Below are 16,134 nucleotides of genomic sequence, written 5' to 3'. Positions count from 1 at the left end.
GCCCTCATCCTCACCCCCCCCCCGCCCCTTCCTTCCACACTCTGCCTTCCTCCCCATAGAACACCTGTCCCTAAGAAAATTCTCACTGGGAAGAACCAAAAAGCAGCAGGCAGATTTGAGATAGAAATTTCCACGTGGAGCTGAGATGGGAGAGGCGTCCGTTCAGAAACCTTCATTCAGGCCGGCCAGAGGGTAGGCAGTGATCCCAGACATGGCATCACCGGGCCGGCAGGCAGGTCCACGCTGCTGGGGGCCACTGCCCTCCGCGGCCATGTGTCCCAGACTTTTCCCTGGAGTCCCTTGTTGGGCCACAGTAACAGAACCATAATCCAAACTATGTTTTTGGCTTATCATGTTTTTTCTTCAAAGTAAATGCAGACTTTATTTTTAGTCTCATTTGTTTTATATTAAAACATGTTTGCTTTAATATAAAAACAAAGTTTTAAAATTATCTCCTCATGAGTCCAATTGATGCCAGGAGGCTATCCTGCTTTACTGTGAGATGTCCCGAATTTGAAAAATTAGGCTGTGGCATTTAGAGCAGGTCTTAACTTAGTCCCTCACAGGTAGGGTGGACCCCTCAGGCCCTGCAAGGGCTTTCTGCTGACCCCAGAGGCCTTCCCTTCCTATGTGAGGGAGGCCCCCACATCCTGAGGGCCCTTCGTGGGGGGTCCAAGATCCCAGAAGTGGAGGTTCAGCCTCAGGGAGTGTGGCTAAATTCCTTCAGCGCCCCCTGGTGGCCACGCCGCTCAAGTGAAGACATTTGGGACTGCTGGAGGAGAGAGGGTTCCCTCAGCCATCAGAACGGGGGTCACCGTCCCTGGGGATGGGCTCTCCACTGGCTGGTGCCTTCAGACACCTTAGACAGTTGGTCAGCTGTTAGGTGGCTAAGTCTCCCACAGGTCCCCACCTGCCTGGTTGTTGAGGGCTTTTAATCCTTGGGCAGATATGAGGAAAGGGGAGGTACTTGGGGGGCCCCCAAAGGATTTTCCATTCCTTTCTTTTCAAGCCGGCTGAGGACATAGAAGGGCCTGCTGGCCAGTCCTAGCCTGAGCTTCCCCGAAGGGGGCCAGCCGCCTTCTGCGGGCAGCTGTGCAGCGGGTTCTGCAGCCCTCAAATGGAGGCCGAGGCCTGGTGCTTGACCACACTTGTTCTGCTTAGGACTGGGCCAAGCCAGGACCTTACGATCAGCCGCTGGTGAACACCCTGCAGCGCCGCAAGGAGAAGCGGGAGCCAGACCCCAATGGAGGAGGGCCCACCGCTGTGGGTGGCGCACCTGCAGCTGCCGAGGAAGCCCAGAGACCACGGAGCATGACCGTGTCAGCTGCCACCAGGGTGAAGCTTTTATTCTCTGTCCTCTAGACCTGGCCAGCAGTGGGGGGCCGAGTCAGCCTTGCAGCTGGAGGGACCCGAGCCCTGTCCGCGCCCCCTCCCCCTTCCTGCTCCATCATGCCTAGAAGGCCCCCAGGGAAAAGCCTTGTATTGAAATCAGACTGGTAGAACTTTCTGGAGCCTGGGTAGGGCCCCCAGACGGGTGATGTTCAGGGGAGCAGAATAGGAGTAATGTGGAGGCTCCCACGTGCAGAAGTATGCGGGAGGACATCAGACAAGGGATTCACGGCCCCTGGGGCTCGTCTGTGTCTCCCTCTGCTCCCGCGTGCAGCCTGGTGAGGAGATGGAGGCCTGCGAGGAGCTGGCGCTGGCCCTGTCGCGGGGCCTCCAGCTGGACACGCAGAGGAGCAGCCGGGACTCGCTCCAGTGCTCCAGCGGCTACAGCACGCAGACGACCACGCCGTGCTGCTCCGAGGACACCATCCCCTCCCAAGGTACGGGCGGCCCGGGGTTTCGGGCGGGCTTCCTGAGGTCGGCAGGCGAGGACGGGGGTGCCCTGCCTGCTGGGAGGGGGCAGAAGAATGGGAACAGCGGCCCCGAGCCCCAGGCCTCCTCTGGGCACGCTCGGAGGGCTGACCTCTGGCGACCAGGCGGCCGCCATTCCAGGTGACCGGACTTTGGCAGCTTCTCTCGGGTTCCACCTTCCGGGCGCAGGATAGCTCCCAGTGCGGCCTCGATGCTGCGAATGAGAATCAGGTCATTTGTGTCGTAGCACTTTGCGCTAAACGTCCCGATTTCAGAGGCGCAGCCGGACTCGCTGCAGCGCTCTCCCCACGCATGCGCATTGGGCGGTGAGGCTCACCACCGGGCCGCACTAGTGAGCGGGCGCGGGAGCTTGAACCTCAGGTCTGAAGGCCCAAGTTCTTCTCCCATTCCCGCCAGCTCCCCCACGAACCCCGCCAACCTCCCCGCTGCACGCGCAGGCCAGCAGGATGGCGGCCGGGGCGAGGGCACACTGGGGGCGGTCACCAAACCTATTTACAGTCCACCAGCCGCAGTTTCTAGGACTGAGTGGGTCTCAGTGGAAGGCCATATTGCTGTCGAGGGGACATCGGGCAATGTCTGGAGACATTTTTTGGTTGTCGCCCATGGAGGGGGTGCTGCCATCCATGGCCAGGGATGTGGCTAAACGTGTAATACACAGCACGGCCCCTGCCCCCACGATCGACCTTCCCCCGAGCCCCAGATGCCAGCAGTGCTGTGACCATTCAGAAATCTGCTCTAAGACGTTGACTCTGTGTGCTTCTCCCGTGTGACCCCAGTGTTGAGAGGAAATACACACACCTCGCAGATGGGGCCTGTCTTTGTACCTGTTTTCAGGTGCTCATTGGCAGTAGCTCCGTTCTTTTTCCAGCCTTCGCCGGAGGAGTCCCTTATAAGAGATAGTAAGGTCTATGGTCATGTGTCTGAGGCTGGCTTCTCCTGCCAAATTCTGGACTGAGGGTCTGTGGAGTTTCTTTTCTCTTCCCATTCACCCCTTTTCTCCCTCCCGGAGCCGCTCGGCCGGTAGCCCTGCTATAGGCCGACCTCCGGACCTGCTTCACCACTCAGCAGGATCGTGTGTGTGCGTGTGACGTCAGCGCCGTTCTAGGGCCTGGGGTTCCACTGGGAGCAGGAAGAAGATCCCTGCCTGGGTGGGGGACCTCGAAGGATGGTGCAAGATGGGGGTCGGGGGGCTGGGATGCGGCTGTGGGCAAAGCACCTGGCCTCCTGTGCCTTTTGTTCCTCCAGCACAAAAGAATCAAAAGCTGCTGCCTTGGAGATTCCTAATCAAATCTTGTCATCAGTTTCAGATTATGATTATTTCTCTGTAAGTGGTGACCAGGAGGCAGATCAGCAGGAGTTCGACAAATCGTCCACCATTCCAAGAAACAGTGACATCAGCCAGTCTTACCGACGGATGTTCCAGGCCAAGCGCCCAGCCTCAACCGCTGGCCTCCCCACCACCCTCGGACCCGCTATGGTCACCCCAGGGGTTGCAACCATCCGACGGACCCCCTCCACCAAGCCTTCTGTCCGCCGGGGGACCATCGGAGCCGGTCCCATCCCCATCAAGACACCTGTGATCCCTGTCAAGACCCCAACGGTCCCAGACCTCCCCGGGGTGCTGCCGGCACCCCCGGATGGGCCAGAGGAGAGGGGTGAGCACAGCCCCGAGTCGCCCTCTGTGGGTGAGGGCCCCCAGGGTGTCACCAGCATGCCCTCCTCAATGTGGAGCGGCCAAGCCTCCGTCAACCCTCCTCTTCCAGGCCCGAAGCTGTGTAGCCCCGAGGAGCACAGACAGGCGATTCCGGAAAGCGAGGCCGAAGACCAGGAAAGGGATCCCTCAAGTGCCACCGCCTCCCCAGGCCCGGTCCCGGAGAGCGAGGCTGCAGACCGGAGCCCAAGAGACACGCCGCCCGGGGAAGACATGCTGAACGCCATCCGCAGGGGCGTGAAACTGAAGAAGACCACGACGAACGACCGCTCGGCCCCTCGCTTCTCGTAGGCGCTCGTAGGCTCCCAAGAAAGGCTGCCCGTGGGGAAGGGACTGTTCAGTTCATAAAACCTAATTTGTCTCGATCCATTCCAATCTGTAATCAAACAAAAGATTTTGTAGGCAACTCAGAATACAGCTGTTTTGAAAGTACTCGACACCTTTAGATAAGAATTAAAAGCAACATACGTAACTTGACATAACTTTGATCTTTTAATTTGTAAATATTGACAGTTTTCTTTCTGCACATTTTAATCTTAGTTTTCCCTTTTGATTTTTCTGAAGGTGCCAAATTCCATTTAACTTTTTTACAAGTCTTTGTAAAATTTTAAATGCATAATCGGGGGGCGGGGGGTGGGGCAGGGGTACTACGAAGTAGTTAATTTCAGAAAAAAGGATAACTATACTTCACTTTTTCTTTTCTCTTTTTTTTTCCGCAAGCTTTTGTAGATGCATTGTTAGTAGTCTGGCTTAGAAGCAAATTCAAGTTATTTTAATGTACAAACAAAATGGATAAAGGGGTAAAATCTTCACTTAAATGTAGTATGTTCTGGCTGAGAAAAGCAGGAGGAACAGTTGATGAGCAATACTCAGAAAGAAGTGAATCTGGAAACGGTAGACTCGGTTGGGATTGGGGGGAGGGCCGGGGGAGGGGCACGCCGTCAACATAGCCGATCCTGTTAACATTTAAGAGTAGCCTCGTAGGTTGAATTTCTAGTATCTCCATGGTAAATGCATCCGAATAAGCCATACTGGATTGCAGTGTTTGTTTCTGTAGGGTGTTTAAGGACTTCCTCTCTCCCACGATTCCTCTTGACTGCACACAGCGCCTGCCTCCGACCCCATGCATGCTGCTGCCGCCGGCTAGGCCCAGCCCCCACCTCAGTTACTCGTCTCTCCTACCCACTCCCATGGGATCCAAATACATCCGAAAAGGGTAAGGCAGTTTGAAAAATGTGAAAGACATTTTAAAACGATGATAGCAGGGAATTCTTCGATATAGCAAATGCCTTTTACGTAACTGTGCCCAGCAGGCTGGGTGCATTGAAAAGCCCAAATATTTTGAAAAAACTCGAGCGGATTTAACAAGGGTAACCAGCTTGGAATCCAGCAACTTGCCAATGTGCTTACCAATCTGGGGGCTTGTTTTTCTTATCTTCTTTTAAACAAATGGCAGTGAATTGGCATCATACCAAACATTGACGAGAGGAGGATTTATTTATCGTCACTGGGAATCTGACCACTATGCCGTCCCTATTTTTGTATTCTAGGTAATGTTTTCGGGATGGATTTATGTCTGTTCTTATTTTAAGTGAAAGTTCAGTTTGTTCTAATGCCCATTCCCTAAAGCCAACAGAGATCTGTAGGTTTACAAGGCATCTTGTTTGCAGAAGCCAGCCGGCTTTGAGAAAACCAAGCAGGCCCGTAAGCAGTCGGGTCCGTTCCCCCGAAGGGACGAGCTTGGTGGGCCGCACCGCCCCTGCAGGTTTCTGTTGGCCCTGACCTTCAATGACATAACCTTATGCTTTACTACATAAGTGCATTGGATGTGAGAGTAACGTACGTGTATAGTCACTGTTCTGTATATTAGCATTTAACACCGCTGTGATTGCCCAAGGGCATTTTATGTTACGGCTATAAAGCAAAGGCATGATTATTAGAAACTATTTAAGCTTTTTTTTTTCTTTGAAAAACAAGCTCCTTCTACAGAATATAAGCAACAGTAGTGCCTGTGGTTTAGCCCACCAATCTTGATGACTAAAAGTAGCTGATGCGTTGTGCATATGATGCTTGAGAGGTTTTTGCAAAAGCAGAAATCACTGCAAGGTAATGACAATAGATACAAGTGGTATTTTAAACCTTCGAAACAAATGGATGTGACTGTACCTTGGTACAGCTTTTCACTGTTTAGTTTTTAAACGTTAGTATAATCTGAATAAATTTAATATGAAATGTTGCCAAATTCAATGTAGAAAGAATGTGACAAACACCTTGGGTAGTTCTGTTTGTGTTTTTGCATATTGTAAAAGCAGTGTCACAGCTAAAAATAAAGAAATCGTTTCTCAAGGTAAATTATTGTGGTTTAGTTGCTAGTTTGTACTGAGAGTTGACCTCTCCCTGTGCAGTTTTTTGTTCTAAACTTGTATAAATAACAATTGTGTAACGTGTCTCCCTTCTACCTTGTAACAATTGCTTCAGCCTACGTTATAAATAAAGAACCACTAGAAAAAAACGGTATTTCCAGACTTATTAAAATTCAGTTGCCAGTCTGAGTCGGCTGTTAGCAGCAGCCTGGAGACTCAGAAACCCACAGAACGTTCTTCCTCTGATGGCCGTGAGCACCCCCCTCCGTCCCCCAACACTAGCAGCCTCAGTTCAATGTACTACTTGAACCCAGTTCTAAGGAGTTCTCACGAACTAAACGCAGGTGGGTTTGGCTGATGATTTTAAAAAAGGCTCCAGTTTTTAAAGAAGCTTCTTCCAACGCCCAGAGTTCTATGAGAGAGCCCTCCCCAGGAGTGTGCAGACGGTCCAGGCCACGGGGGAGGCAGCGGGGCCGGAGCTCCGCCTCCGAAACAAGTGGCCCGGAGCTTCCCCTCAGATGGGACCCTTGCACCCCGACCCCCAAACCTGCACCCCTCAGTGAACCCCATAAACACCATGGCTATTTGTTCAGTGTGTGCTGCTTTGAGTTTTCCTTTTAACCAAACCAACAACTCATTCGTGGCATCTTTAGAAAACCAAAACTGGTGTCTCAAGCCCTTAATCCCTGCACACCTTCTCTGGACTTCGTGCTCCCTCCAGCCACTCAGCCTCCGACTGGCGTTTGTGCACTAATCCTCAGTGACCCTGTGTCTGGTCCTGTGCGGCTGTCCCTGATCTGCTATTACTAGGACTTAGCTGGGGCAGAGGACACCTGCCCACCCTCCACATGCTCTGGCACAGGTCGTAAGAGACGACAGCGGTCCCGTCACCTGGTGTCACGTTAACGCGCAGATGAACACGTCAGTCACCACGTGGAGTTATTTTTATTAGGGCAAGTGTGTACACGTTCTGGAACTCGTTCCACTTGCAAGCGTGACTGGTGAGGCGTGTTCCTCTCTACATGGGCCGCTCCCGGGGCCTGGTCACAATATGCCACCACAGAGGGGGCAAGTCGCCTTCCTTCCGGGCGGGGGGCAAAGCTTCAGTGCTGGGACCACCGGGCGGGGTTTCGTCCTGCAGCTGCTTAACCTACGAGGGGGAAGGGAGGAACAGTTAGAGGCCGACTGACTGGAAAACGTGCTGCAGGGAGTATCCGCTTTGAATCTGTGTCACATTTACACGCTTTCTGGCTCTTCCTTCTGCAAAGGGTGTTTTACGTGCACCTGCCTTAGTTTTATGCCCACAGTTTAACTCAGAAAAACGGTTCTCAAAGGATTTCCCATTCGTAAAACAGCAAAGCCAAGAAAGCCCTCCCCTGTCTCTCATTCACTGAGCAAAATCGTGACAGTTACCCTGTGTTCTGGTCCCCCACCTACACCCTCTCAAAAGACTGACTTTTGTGTCCCGGCTAAGAGCTCTCCAAAAGCACCAATAGGAAATCTTAATTCTTCTATGTTAGAGATGTTCATTTTAAAGCCCCCCAACCTCACCCACAACAAGACGTAACGTGAAATCACATGTGAAAAAGTGCTGTTCGGCCTGGTGGTGTCAGTCACCCCCAGTTTCAGAGGCCTCCAAGACCAGCCCTGTCCTGACAGGGGACAAGTAAGAGACCCACCCGCCAGAGCCATGATTTTCTGAAGCTTCCTTCAGAGGAAGTTCTGGACTGTGGGTGGCCGGAGTCCAGGAGACGAACAAAGTGCAGGAGGAACGTTTCTGGGGAGAGGTCACCAGCGGCCCGCTGCGGAGCGACCTGGCGCTCTCTCGGATCAACACCCCCGGGTCCCGGAGGGGCTCCTGAGCGCACGCTGCCCTCCCCACCACGATGACCTTCCCTCCACTGCACCCTGGCCACGGGCTTCCTGCGGGACACACCTGGGCCCGACCACGAGAACCATACGACCTTCAAAATCATGGATCAAATACCCCACTACCAAACACAAAGCCCCTCTCCGGCGCGTGCCTCAATGTCCCTGTGAAGACGCTCTTGAAACTCAAGAGATGGCTGCTTCACAGATCTTCTGACCCAACGTGCCCTTCTCTCCCCAGCAGCCTCCTGTCTCCTGCCTACCTGCCCACTTAGAGCCCACAGGACGATCACGTGACTAGCCTCCGGGTCTCCTGACACCCTTGAGAGGACAAACTCGAACCACCCCCCTTCCAGTCTGCGCCAGGCAGCTTGTGTTGCTAGAAAGAAAAACCTGCTGGCACAACCTGGTATCATAACACACGAACTGTTCCCAGCTCCGACGGGGCCTTCGCCGCCCCCAGGCCACCTCCCGATTCCCACCCGCTCCCCACCCACGTCTTTCCCACATTCTCCAAACGGGCTGCGCCCACTTCATGCCTTTTCCTCCTTGCTGAGAAAGAGAAGCCATCTCATAAAACTCTCCTGTTCCTACCACCAAAACTCCGAGCCCGAATGTATTTCCACGCATCTTTCGTCCAATTCTCGTGGAGGAAGAACCCGTTCTCTTCCCAGAGGCCTCCACACACGCCTGGGGTCCCATCCCTCTTCTCAAAAGCTTTCCTCCTTGACCTGTTCGCCCGGCTTCTCCCCCCACCCCCCATCTCAGCGTCCATACACCTGCATCCCGATTTCTTATCTTAAAATAATGCCTTGGCCTCCAGTTGGCAGTTCTAGCGAAACTTCTCAAGAATCCCCCTCCCCCACCCCGCAGCTGTCTTCTCTTCCTTTTCCGCCCTCTCCCCTCAGTGCGATTAGACCCTCCCAAAAAGGCTCTCGTCAAAGCCACTAATGAATGCCCTTCCCGTGGCCGCAACCTGTGGACATTATGTCCAGGCCTCACTCCAGTCCTTTTAGCAACTTTCAGCAAAGGTGACCAAGGCTGAGGGGCCATTCCTAAAACACGTTCCCTGGGCCCCTGGGCCGGCTGTCCCTTCTCCCCTGCTGGGTGCCTTGCTGTCCCCCTTCCTGACTTCCACAAGGGGGAGTGCCTGTGACCTTTCTTCTCTCCGCTCTCTTCAGGATCGCTTACATTTCTGTGGCTTTTATTTTTTAATGTTTATCCATTTATCTTTAAGAGAGAGCACAAGCTGGGGAGGGGCAAAGAGAGAAACAGAGACAGAATCTGAAGCAGGCTCCAGGCTCTGAGCTGTCAGCACAGAGCCTGATGTGGGTCTTGAACCCACAAACTGTGAGATCATGACCTGAGCTGAAGTCGGTGGCCCAGGAGACTGAGGCATCCAGGTGGCACTCTGTGGTTTTGGAACAATGAAGATGTCACAAATTTCAATTTCGAGCTCAAATCTCTCCTCTGAGTTCACGATCCCTGCACCCAAAGTCACCTAGTGACATCTGCACTTGGGTCTCACAGGATTCTTAAATTTAACAAACTGAAAACCAAGGGCTTGCTTGTCCCTCTGATGCCTGTTTTCTCCTCATCTTCTCTAGCTCAATAAACCCTCCCCAAACTCCAGGTGTTAGAGCTTGAAACCTGGGACTCATTCTCGATTCCTCCGTGTCCCTCATGCACCCCCCACATCCAGTCAGCCTCATGTCCCTCCAAAGGACATCCTGAACCGATCCCTTCCCTGGTGCAGGCCGCCATGATCCTCTGACTGCAGGGCGACCCCCCTCCGGCCCCTGCGCCTCCCCCCCTCCCCCCCACCTCTCTCCAGCACACCCTTCTCGCTACAGCAACGCTCAGCATCTAAAAACCGAACTCAGACCTCAGGAGTGAAAAGCGTCTGGGGCGCTGGTGGAGAGGAAAGTTAAGGGACAGGCAGGGACGGCAAGCAGGCCAGGCACAGGACTGAGGAGGAGGAGGAGGAGGAGGAGGGGAGAAGCAAAATCAGCAGAAAACCCAGAACCCAGCCACATATCGTCTCCCGTTTGCAAGAAGGCTGTAAATGCTGCATTTAACCCAAGTAGGAAGGGAAGTGTATCTGGGAGGCAAGGGGCCACGATGACCGTTGTCTCGGGAATCTGGGCCTCTGAGCACCGGGAGCAAACCGCCAAAGGCAGCGACGACTCACCTCCCGCTCCCAGCTCTCCCTGCGCAGCTTCTTCCACTGCTCTCTCTTGGCAAAGTAGTCCGGGTACATCGCCTTCTCGGACGGATGCCAGTCGTCCAAGCACCACTCAGGAACCTGTTCGGAGACGAAATCACTGCGTCTGCCCAAGGAAGGCAATGACATTCCGGCCACAGGGCCCGCCCAGCACGCGGAAGAATGACTGGGCAGCTTCGCGGGAACCGCCCGTACCAGACTGTCTCTGGCCCTGTGCGGCGGGCAGCAGGGGGCGCCCCAGAGTCAAAGAGCCCAGGGCCCAGAAACCTCAAGGCTGGGCCAAAAAGAGCCGGCGCCCTGCCTCCCTGATCCGCGCTCTCTTCACATTACGTGGAATCCTGACCTGTAACTGCTCAGAAATACTAAGCACCAATCCCAATCGGTTACCTTTAAGATGCAAAAGTGGGTTACATACACCAAGTAATTTAGCACCTTGCTTTGTCAAAAAGATACTGCAAGACGTTGGAACTGAATTTCAAAGGAAAGCCTAAATGTCACCTGGGAGAGAGGAAACAGACACCCCCAGAAAAAGTACTCACAACTGTCAAAAAGAAGCAGGCCTTGCTGCGCCCCCTCCCCCCTCCCCCCACAGGGTTTTGGGCGCTGTGCCCGCGATGCGCGCGCGCACCTTGTAGCACTCGTATCTCTCGTAGGAGGTCCCTCCTGGAGACTCCGGGAAGGTGTAGGGCTGAGGGTGCTGATTGTGCCAGAACTCTTCCTCGGCCTCCCGCAGCAGCCGCGTGGCCTTCACCATGTCCTTCTCATTCTTATGTTCTTCAAACCGGGCTCTCAGCAAACAAGCAAAGTAGCGGTATTTGTCCCTTAAATCAAAATGGTTTTGGAGACGAGAAATGTTATCTACTCAGCTGAGCAGGATTGCTGCCTGACAAGAGGCTGTATTTCCACTAACCCCCTCTGGACTTCTGGGCTGTGTAGCACCCGGGCCCTGCCAGTGGAGCAGCCACATCATTAGGACTGCTTCCTCAGCAGTCCCCCGCCCCCACAGAAAAAAAAAAAAAAACCACAAAAACACAAAATTGTATTAAGGGCGCCTGGGTGGCTCAGTTGGTAAAGCTTCCCACCACAGCTCAGGTCATGATCTCACAGTTTTGAGTCTGAGCCTTGCACTGGACTCTGCGCTGACCGCTGAGAGCTTGGTGCCGCTTCGGAGTCTGTGCCCCCCCAGCACCCCAAAATAAACATTAAAAAAAATTTTTTAATACTGTATTAAATACAACCTAACTACTTTCCCTACTCTCTCCTCCAAAAGGATGAATGCAGATTGAAACAACAAAAAAAGATCATTTGCAAAAGAGAAAAACTATAGGTTCCGCAGGATCAGTCAACACTCAATGACAACTTACTGAAGTCCCTACTTTATGCGAGGCACTGGGCTAAATTCTGGAGATACAAAGATGAGTAGTAGAAAGGGAGGTGTTACACAGCAACTACATTGCCTGAATCAGTCACGCCTGAGTTTGAATCCTGATTCGGACACTAACTGCAGGATTGCAGGCAAATTAAGGTCAGGTTCTAGAAGAAACAGTAGGCACAGATCATTTAGCCTTTCAATAATCCAAGCCACAGATGAGAAGGACCTGAAGCAAGCAACTGTGATGGTAGGAGACAGAAGAGAGACATTTACATTACAGAATTATGGGGCGCCCGCTAAAATCAGACTGCTTGGGACTAAATCTTAGCTTACTAGCCATGTAGCCTGGGGTAAGGTAATGTCTTAGGCCATGAGTTCCTCCTCTACAAGTGTTAGTAACGGCACCTAGATCTTAAAAGTTTTCCTAAAGATTTGATGAGCCAAATCATATAAACACAGATCTGACAGTGCCTAGGACATCCTCTGCTCAATAGCGTCAGCTACTAATATTATTACACTGTGCAGAGAGTTTACAGAAATCAGTATCCAATTATACAGCACACACAAGTACACGTGTCACTGGCAGAGTGGTAAGTAGGGAGTATCTGAGAACAATTCTAAGATTACACTGCGTGACTCAGTAACGCCATCACTAATAATGCCATTTGCAGAGACAGGGAATTTGGGAAGAGATTGAGAATGCGGCAGCAAAGAGAGTTTGGTTTTAAGGCATTAAGACAAGTTGAGTTTCAGAGAACAAAATAGTTGGAAAACAGCTCTAGAGACAAATGACTGTAGGTAGGAACTCAAGTCCTAGCATTCGATGAGGCTACCCAACGTATATACACCAATAACCAAGGACCTGGGATGGAACCATGGAGAACAAATAGCACTGAGGACAAGAGGAGGAAGGAAAGTCCTCTAAGAGAGGACATCGGTAAGACCTAAAAAACGCTGAGTCAATGTCATCGTAGGAAATGCTTCCATTCTTCTCTCCATGACTATAGACTTTAATATCCCCAGATGTAGGGGCGCCTAGGTAGCTTAGTCGGTAAGCATTTGACTCTTGATTTTGGCTCAGGTCATGATTTCGCAGCTGTGAGTTCAAGCCCCACATTAGGCTCTGTATTAACAGTGTGGAGCCTGCTTGGGATTCTCTCTCTCTCATGCATATGTTCTCAAAAATAAATAAACTTAAAAAAAATCCCCAGATGCAATTCAGTGTTACCTGAATCCTTGAGCGCTCAACTTCCCTCATCTTTATAAGACTGATAATTCTATTCTCTGTTTACATGTCCATCTTCCCCAATAACCCTGCTATAGCTGAGAAAGAGGACTTAGTACTTTTTGTTTATTTAGTAGCCGGCATAGAACCTGAACTGCAAATCTGGTCAGATGAATGAATAAGGAAAATCAGGGAAGAGACTCCCAATTCTACAACATTCAGCCCGGCCATCTTTCTGTCTGTAGCAAAGAGAAGTAGGTGAATGGCTTTCCAAATGCATTTCACAAATATGCAATCTGGGCTTCAAAGATACCCTCCACAACCTTTCCAGACCCACTTGGTTTTCCATCATTTAGAGCTTTTTCCCAGAAGCTCTTATCCTGGGACCAGGCTTTAGGCTTCCAATGAGGCCTGGCATCTACACAACTTGGGTTGCCACCCCATCGTGCCCTGCATCTAGGTCACAAAAATCTAGGGGTTTGAAGACTATGTCCTACGACTACTCTTGGATGAAGGGAAATTAGAAAGAAGAGAATTAGTGGCTGGTAAAGAATTATGTAAATGTGAAAATGGTGGGAAGGGCGAATGAAGCTAAAAAAAAAAAAAAAAAAAGAAAGCTGACCCAAGGGGTGGGAGACTGATGATGCTTTGAGGTTAGGCACCTGGGCTTTAATCCTGGCCCAGCCACCAGCTGGAGGCACTTGGCAAATTACTCTCCCTGTCTATTTCCTTACCTGCAAAATAAGGCTAAATAATCCCTGACTCCTAGAGTTGTTCTGAGGACTAAAGAAAACAATGTCCATATTACTGTTGCTAATATTAAGAACAAGAAGGTCATGAACAAAACTCTTATTTACTAAACGCTGGACGCATGACAGCTTTAGGCGCTTTCCTTTATTTCATTTACTCGTCACGCGACCCTCTGCGCTGGTCTTGCATCGGTATTCTTGAACAGAAAACTGAGGCCTGAACCATGTAACTCTTCAAGGTCTCGCTTTCAGCGAGGGGCGACGAAGCCTGGAATCGAAGCCGGGTCTACGGCCGGCTTCCCACTTCGTCCTCCTTGTCCTTGAGCCGCGCGGTCCCCCGAGGCCTGAGGATCCCCGGGATCGCCTCCCCGCGCCCTGCGTCCCCCTCTCCCACCTGTGAACACAATACGACTCCAGGTGGCGCAGCGCCCGCTTATAAAGCCGCAACACCTTCTGCTGGTGGGTCAGGTAGGCACCCGGCGCGCAGAACGCCATGACCGCCCGCTTCCTCCAGCGGCCGCGGGGGCTCCCGGGAAGCCGGAGGCCGGGTCAAGGGGCGGGGCGGCCGGAAGGGCGGGTCGACCGACGCCACTTCCGCTTCCGCCGGGGAGGAGCCGTGGCCGCAGACATGAGTCGTTTCAAGTTTGTGGGTGAGTGCCTTGCAGATTATTGGGCTTTTCTGACCACACGCGTCACTCACCGCTGCCAGGGACCCAGGACTTGAGGGCTCACCGCTTTTTGACGGTGGAAAGGGCACTCAGTGGAAGAGGGCGCAGGGGGGCTTCTGGCTGTGGTTAATGTTCTGGCTCTCGGCCTGGGTGGTTTCGCGGTGTGCTCATTTGTGAAAATTAACAAGCTGTACAGTTAACGACTTCTGCTCTTTTCAACATATGTGTTGTATTCGGTAACAAAAGGAGGCGAAAGTACCAAAAAAAAAAGGCATTTTACTGTATTTCCTTCCCTCCCCTGTGCACCCCCCGCCCCTTCCCCACCCCTTGACGGAGAGGATGACTGCTTCGAGGGACCCGTTCGCTCACTAATTTGTGCGTTCATATCACAGTTACTGAGCGCCTCTGCCGGGACAGGCACCTGTGTAGGAACTCAAGGTACAGAGACCCAGTCCTTTATCTGATGGGATCACCATCTGGTGGAGAAACGCAAATAGTGGGGAGAAGAACAAGTTGTTACTTGACGAGTACAATAAGCCGTTGACCATCTGTAGGACAAGAGGGAGAATGCGACAGGAACCAAAGGGAAGAATATTTACTACTAGGCACCTAGGAAAATTTGGGGCATGGTGAAAGCTAGGGTTGGAAGGGTAACTTGGGACTCAAATGTCTGGCTGAATGTACTTTTACTGTGTATACAGTGGAGCTTCGCTGAAGGCTTCTAACCTTCATAGGTTAAGTAAATCATGGGGTGCCAGGTATGCGCCGGGCTTTGCGTTATTAGAGCAGTGAGTGAAGGTGGGCATGATTCTTGTCACTGGAGTTTCCAGCTCCTGGAAGGTGGCAAATGGCAGTGATCACATCTCTGCTTTAATAAGGCAATCCTGACAGTTACTGTAGGTTTGGTGGGGCGGGGAGCTAGGGAAACGTTTCCAAGCTTGAACTAGGACAGTGGAAAAGGGAGAGAGAAATAAGAGATGTCTGTATATGGCATTTGGTAGCAGAGTGTTGATGGCAGTAAGAGAATGTGAACAGGCAGAGATGACTTAGGGTTGGGATGAATACCTAAATATGGGGAAGCATCACTGGTTTGGCAGTGGGTAGGAGACGTATCAGGAGCCAGGTGAATTAGGTTAAGTTTGAGAGCCTTAATGGGACATCTAGCTGAAGACGTTCACTGGGCAATTGGAAATGTAGTCTGAGAAAGGTTAGGGTTATAAATTGAGATATGAGTTATTTATTTTTAATACATTTGTCAAATCTACTTCTTAAAAAAAATGTTTGAGAGTGCACATGTGTGGCAGAGGGAGAGGGAGGGAGAGAATCCCAAGCAGGCTTTGCCCTGTCAGCGCAGATCCTGATGTGGAGCTAGAACTCACAAACCAGGAGATCATGACCTGAGCCGAATCAAGAGTCGATGGCTTAACCAACTGAGCCACCCAGGTGCCCTGATCTGAGAGTTATTTCGAGCAGTATTTTTTTACCAAAGACTTTGTGCTAACTTTGTGGAACTATGAAAGAATCTAGTGGTGCAGTTAATTTTCAGGCTTAAGAGAGAAGTATGTACAGTCAGACTTATGTACCATCAAAGCAAATGCAGGAGAGAATGTGTTAAGTGCCCCAAAAGAAATTTTAAAATGGTGTAAGAAAGCCTGGGGTGGGGGAATTGTCTTCAATGGCTGTAGACAATTTCCAGGTGTGGTGTCTGTCCACCTCCCCGCTCCGATCTGTGATTATAATTGATGTAAGAGCCATGAAGCAGGACACACAGAAAAGACTTTATTTGTGATATAAAACTAAATCCCTGCCTCCAGTCATGTCTCCTTCAACCCATCATACATGTAGTCCCAGTGTGGTCTGTATAAAAATCAACTGCATTTTTCTTCTGCTTCAAATCCTTCAGTTACTGTCCTCAGGAGAGTTAAGTACCTTGACCTAGCATACGAAACCTCTCCGTGTTCTGGTCCCGCCCACTTTTCCAGTCTCCTCCCTCTTATCCTCGAAACACTTGGGCATGCAGTTTCTTGCCTCTGACAAGGTTTTAGAGTGGCAGTTGGGGCCACAAAATCACTGCT

General features: G+C 51.5%; 3 protein-coding genes across 8 annotated transcripts in view; 2 read left to right on the top strand and 1 right to left on the bottom strand.

The window, feature by feature from the left end:
• MTSS1 (MTSS I-BAR domain containing 1) overlaps positions 1-4,066 on the top strand; it is a 158,649-nt gene extending 154,583 nt beyond the window's left edge. For 2 of the 4 annotated variants that reach the window (XM_029923730.1, XM_029923729.1), the window contains 3 exons: positions 1,162-1,335; positions 1,664-1,826; positions 3,180-4,066. In XM_029923730.1, the coding sequence (XP_029779590.1) occupies positions 1,162-1,335; positions 1,664-1,826; positions 3,180-3,880 (1,038 nt within the window). In that variant the 3' untranslated portion in view covers positions 3,881-4,066. The remainder of the gene's footprint in view (positions 1-1,161; positions 1,336-1,663; positions 1,827-3,179) is intronic. The other 2 variants (XM_029923731.1, XM_029923732.1) reach the window with 2 other exon arrangements.
• Positions 4,067-6,878: 2,812 nt separating this feature from the next.
• On the bottom strand, positions 6,879-13,941 carry NDUFB9 (NADH:ubiquinone oxidoreductase subunit B9). Its single transcript, XM_029924025.1, has 4 exons — positions 13,786-13,941; positions 10,674-10,866; positions 10,013-10,126; positions 6,879-7,102 (listed from the first exon to the last, which is right to left on the bottom strand). The coding sequence occupies exons 1-4, from the start codon at positions 13,884-13,886 to the stop codon at positions 6,971-6,973; spliced, it is 540 nt and encodes a 179-aa protein (XP_029779885.1). The 5' UTR covers positions 13,887-13,941; the 3' UTR covers positions 6,879-6,970.
• A 43-nt stretch (positions 13,942-13,984) lies between these two features.
• The window catches only part of TATDN1 (TatD DNase domain containing 1), a 40,848-nt gene continuing 38,698 nt past the window's right edge, over positions 13,985-16,134 (top strand). For 2 of the 3 annotated variants that reach the window (XM_029924020.1, XM_029924018.1), the window contains exon 1: positions 13,985-14,041. In XM_029924020.1, the coding sequence (XP_029779880.1) occupies positions 14,020-14,041 (22 nt within the window). In that variant the 5' untranslated portion in view covers positions 13,985-14,019. The remainder of the gene's footprint in view (positions 14,042-16,134) is intronic. The other variant, XM_029924019.1, reaches the window with a different exon arrangement.

This window comes from Suricata suricatta, chromosome 15 (assembly GCF_006229205.1).
Source record: "Suricata suricatta isolate VVHF042 chromosome 15, meerkat_22Aug2017_6uvM2_HiC, whole genome shotgun sequence".
NCBI lineage: Eukaryota > Metazoa > Chordata > Mammalia > Carnivora > Herpestidae > Suricata > Suricata suricatta.
The sequence above is the reverse complement of the archived record's forward strand: the minus strand, read 5'-3'. Positions and strand labels throughout refer to the sequence as shown.